Here is a 4,587-nt window from a genome sequence, read left to right on the forward strand (position 1 = left end):
CTCGTCAGGCGTCAGCAGCCTTCTCTCAGCCTCCTCGTGCTGCCGGCGCCGCTCAGCCTCCAGGCGAGTGTAGTACTCCTCCTCCTGTCTCCTCTAGGGGAGGGACAACCTGTTAGTACGCTCCACTCTCATTGGCTCACACCAACTGGCTACTGAGCTACAGGCTACAGCTGTAGTTAAATAGCCACTACGCTGCTTCTACCACAGGTACAAGCGCATCCGACTGTTCTGACGAGACCTGCTCCACCTGGGCTGCCTGACAACAGAGACTTGGTCCAGGACAAAGACCAAGTCCATCATGTCTACCAATCTGACAGAACTGAAACAGGTCAGGGGCCTCCTTTATAAAATGCTCTAATGATCAAGTTCCATCTTAGGCAGAGACTTCAACCAAAACTATACAAAAAACTTAGTTAAATACAAATTTGTCTTGTATTGATAAAATGTCTGCATTATGAATGCTCTGGTTTAAAAATGAGGCATTTCATCCCTTTGGGGAGTGCAGACAAACAGCACTTAAAGCATGGCGTCTGAGATACAGGCGTTATTTCCCCTTTGTGTCATTTCACATGCTTTTGTTGATTTTTTTAAAATTTCTCTGCTATTTATCTTGAACTTACATAACCTGTACAGTGTGTACTTGAATGAAGTTGCAGGTAAGTCGAAGCGTTTCTACCCTCACTGGTTTGGAGGAGCACAGCTTGTTCACCATTAAAAATTGTATGTGAACAAACTGACTTTCACCGACAGGTTTGTGAAATTATGGACCAAATTCTATTTCTAATCAAGCAAAAATGTGAGGAGATCAATTATGCAATGAGCAGTGTTCCAACTTTGACAGCAAAATCACATCTTTTGGAATCTAACAAGATGTTGTTCAGGGCTGCAACTAACAATTATACTTACTAGTGATAATTATCCAAATTGTTGAATCATTTTTTTTGTTTTTACAAGGAAAGAAGTCACTTTTTTTCCTCTTCATGATTTCTTTGATTTGCTTGCTGTGTTTGTAAAAGGAGGCCACCCAAAGAAACCACAACCACGTGCTTTAGCCTCTAACACCATGTCATCCAGAAATACAGTACTTCCAAACAATACTTTATAATTATTTTATAAAAGATGCCCCTGAACTTCACTGGGTCTAACTGGTTTGATCATATCCGCCCAGAAGGTGTTTCACTTCAGCCCGACACCAGGAACAACACAAGACAAATAAGGAAGAAGAGTTTACTCTTCTATTTGACCAAAATCGCTGTGTTGGAGTTTTATTAGTTCAGAGTGTTGTCAATCAACCAAATCAAAGCTATACTCACTGATCAGCCTACCAAGTCCTCCAACCTGACTAGATCCCAGAAGAAGAACCTGCTCTGATTCTTAGACCACCCTATCTACCACCATCTCCCCTTCCCTCAACACCGGGTGTATGCGTGTGTGTCCGTATATGCCTCAGCTTATAGTATAAGGCTTGTGGGCAGGGTTTCGACTCCAGCTCACCCCGCCTCCAGCGGCTGAGCCCTAGTGTCTACACTTGACTGAGGTCTGTGATGTAAAACATGACTCTACACTGGAGGAATTTGCTTAGATTTCTGGGTCACACGTGGTCAGCGTCGATGGTTCTGGTGTCAGATTATCTTCGCGTTTCTCGGTCCGTTTCATGCGTTGAAGATCTGTCGTGGGCTGAATACGGCCACGATCTCTTATGACGCCACCCTGATCACCTCTAAGGACACACAGCCCGATAAACCTCTGGTGCAGAGGGTGTATCCGGGCTGCTGCTGATGGGTGAATCAGCCCAGTTGGAATCTGAAGAAACTGGGAAGGATTAGTGGGAGTGTCGGTTTGAATGAGTGGGTGGCTGGGTTTCTGAACATGTGCAGTTTGGATGGCTGAGAGCGAGTATGAGGAGGGTGGGTGTCTGTAGACTTTTGTGTGTGTGTGTGTGTGTGTGTGTGTGTGTGTGTGTGTGTGCATGAAGTGATTGTAAAGTGGAAGGGTGGGTGGCATTCCCTAAACAGTCTCTGAAGCAATGCTGGATGGAAATGGCAACAAAAAAAATAAGAAAATAAACATTTTAAAACCTCTAAATTATAACTGCTTCCCCAAAAAATAACGGAAATAACTGAACTTCCTGACAAACACCAACAACAACGACCAACAACAACATGATCCCATGCTTAAGGTGGGTGGGAGCACAACGTGACACGGCAACACATCACATCGGGTGGGGGTGCACAGGATGAGGGCATGCAATTGGACTTAAACATTAAAATCAACATCTTCAACATAATGTTTGTCAAACAGCAGTTTTTACAAAAAAGTATGTCAGCACCAAATATTAACATCCTCTCCTGATCACCATTTACTACGTTTCTTTTTCAACAATTTAAATCCAACAGCTGCAATGACAAGTTTTCCCACAGACGACCAATAGTGATTAAGTTTCTTAAATCTTAAAAGCAAACCACATCTTTACGTGGTAGCATTACATGTCATTTCTGTCCTCTCAGATGTTTAAACAACCAGTGCTCTGATCAGGTCTGAAGTTCACGAGACATGTACCAAAATAACAGCTTCATGGTGACAACACTGGACACAACAACGATAAAAACATGGGGTATGTTTGACGTTACACATAAGACAGAGATGTGTGGGTGGACACGAGATCAGACCACTGGTCATTTAAAACCTCACAGTTTAAAATTAAATCAAAGTACTTGTATAACACATGATAAACACTGTGTGAGCCTGGACAAAGGAAGGAAAAACAGATCAAGTCATTGGAGCATTTATACAGTGGCTTCGAAAAATATATTTTACTCTATTTATTTTTTATATTTAGTGTATTTTACTGGATTTAGTTTAAAACGGAGCAGAATCTATGCACAATAATTCCTAATAACAAAAAACAGACAAATCCTCATGCTGAAACTTATGACAACATTTAGATCCTCTGCTGTTGTACGTGGGCTACTGTGTGAACAGCTGTGTTGTAGAATCGTAAAAAACAAAACTGAATCCATTTTACATTAAATGTGTATAAATCACCTAGTGATGGGGATCTGGACACTTCCCAAAGCCACTGTACAGCCCAGGGTCAGACCACAGATACGTTTGTCTGCTACAGGCTTATTATTTTAAAATAAAACCAATATAAAGCAGCACATCGTCTCCCTCTGTATAATGTAGGTCAGGATGTAATACAGTCTTCATAGAAATGTTCACTGTGTTTCAGCCCACGCATGTATTTACCATATTAATATATTTTTGTCTCAGTTTATTTAAATTGATCAAAGGTTTAACTTTAAACATGATCTAAACTCATTAAATACATTTAAAATAAAGCTTTGTCCTGAGCTGACTCAGCTATAACAGTGGTCTCCTCGACTCATTTTCGTCCGCTCTAGCTAACAGCTGCTGTAGTTTTCAGACAGACTGACAGAAACAAAGACAAACAAACAGACCTTCTCATCTGCAGCTGCCGCTCGCTTCGCCCGCTCTGCCTCTCTCCACCTCCTCTCCTCCTCTGCCCGCTCTTCTGCCTCCCGCTTACGAATCTCCTCCAGCTGCTGCTTACGCCGTCTCTCTTCATCCTGCAACTGAGCTCATACACAGACAGACACACACACACACAGACACACACAAACACACACACACAACGACATGCCAAAAGGCACACAAAGACAGGTACACATGCAAACAAGGAAACAATTAGCACCACATTAACCTGCCATTCATACAGAAACCCTGAGTACACATCCACATCGAACGACTCTGTTTAACTGCTTAGACACTAGTGTGCACTACCATGTTGTGTGTAATGTGTGTGATTTGTCTCACAGGTCTGCTCCAGAGGGGAGGAGCAGTGTGCACTGCAAACACACAGCACAGGCAGGCGAGCACACACACACACACACACACACGCAAACACACCTGAACATGCTACAACAACATGCAACAATAGCAGCAACCAGAACAGGGCAACACAAGCAGAGTCCTTCTTTGAGCTACTTGAGGTTTACTTGATTTTGTTTCATCTTAAGCACATAAAACATTAAAAGTCCCACTGAGCGGGGGAGGAAGGACAAATCAAGCCTACCTGAAGTAACTGCAAGCTTAACGGACTGCAGCAAAAATATTCTGAGAACCATCCCAACACAAACCCAGTGAAACATGGTGACACACAAAACAAACATTCTCTGGTCTGGGCAGCGGTTAAAGGGTCAGTTCAACCAAATTACAACATGACACTTTCCGCCTTTAACTCCAGTGCCAACTACATCATCCATGCAGACAGTCTTTCTACCTTAGATGACCAGAAACTACATTTTAAGTGTGGTGCTGATTTAAAACAAAAAAACAAAACACAAAACACAAAACAAACATCTTTCTAGAATAAATGTCCTTCTTATCCTGTCAACTGTTGAGTTCTTGCAGTTCTGTAGTTTTTAAAAGTTTAATCTGAATAATAAATTGTATAACTACATGTATAAAGTTTTTTGTTTATGAATTTTGTTTTGTTAAGAACTTTACTGATCTATAATTGTTTTATTATTTAAACTTTAAAAGTTTATTATATTTAAAATATTT

The 4,587-nt window shown here is 41.5% G+C and overlaps 1 protein-coding gene across 1 annotated transcript in view; it reads right to left on the minus strand.

Annotated features, from left to right (window-relative positions):
• Positions 1-4,587, minus strand: part of LOC109968852 (afadin-like) — an 81,094-nt gene that overhangs the window by 6,197 nt on the left and 70,310 nt on the right. The window contains 2 exon segments of the mRNA XM_020615401.1: positions 3-93; positions 3,462-3,596. Of these exon segments, the coding sequence (XP_020471057.1) occupies positions 3-93; positions 3,462-3,596 (226 nt within the window).

Source organism: Monopterus albus, unplaced genomic scaffold (genome assembly GCF_001952655.1).
Source record: "Monopterus albus unplaced genomic scaffold, M_albus_1.0 scaffold164.1, whole genome shotgun sequence".
Lineage (NCBI taxonomy): Eukaryota > Metazoa > Chordata > Actinopteri > Synbranchiformes > Synbranchidae > Monopterus > Monopterus albus.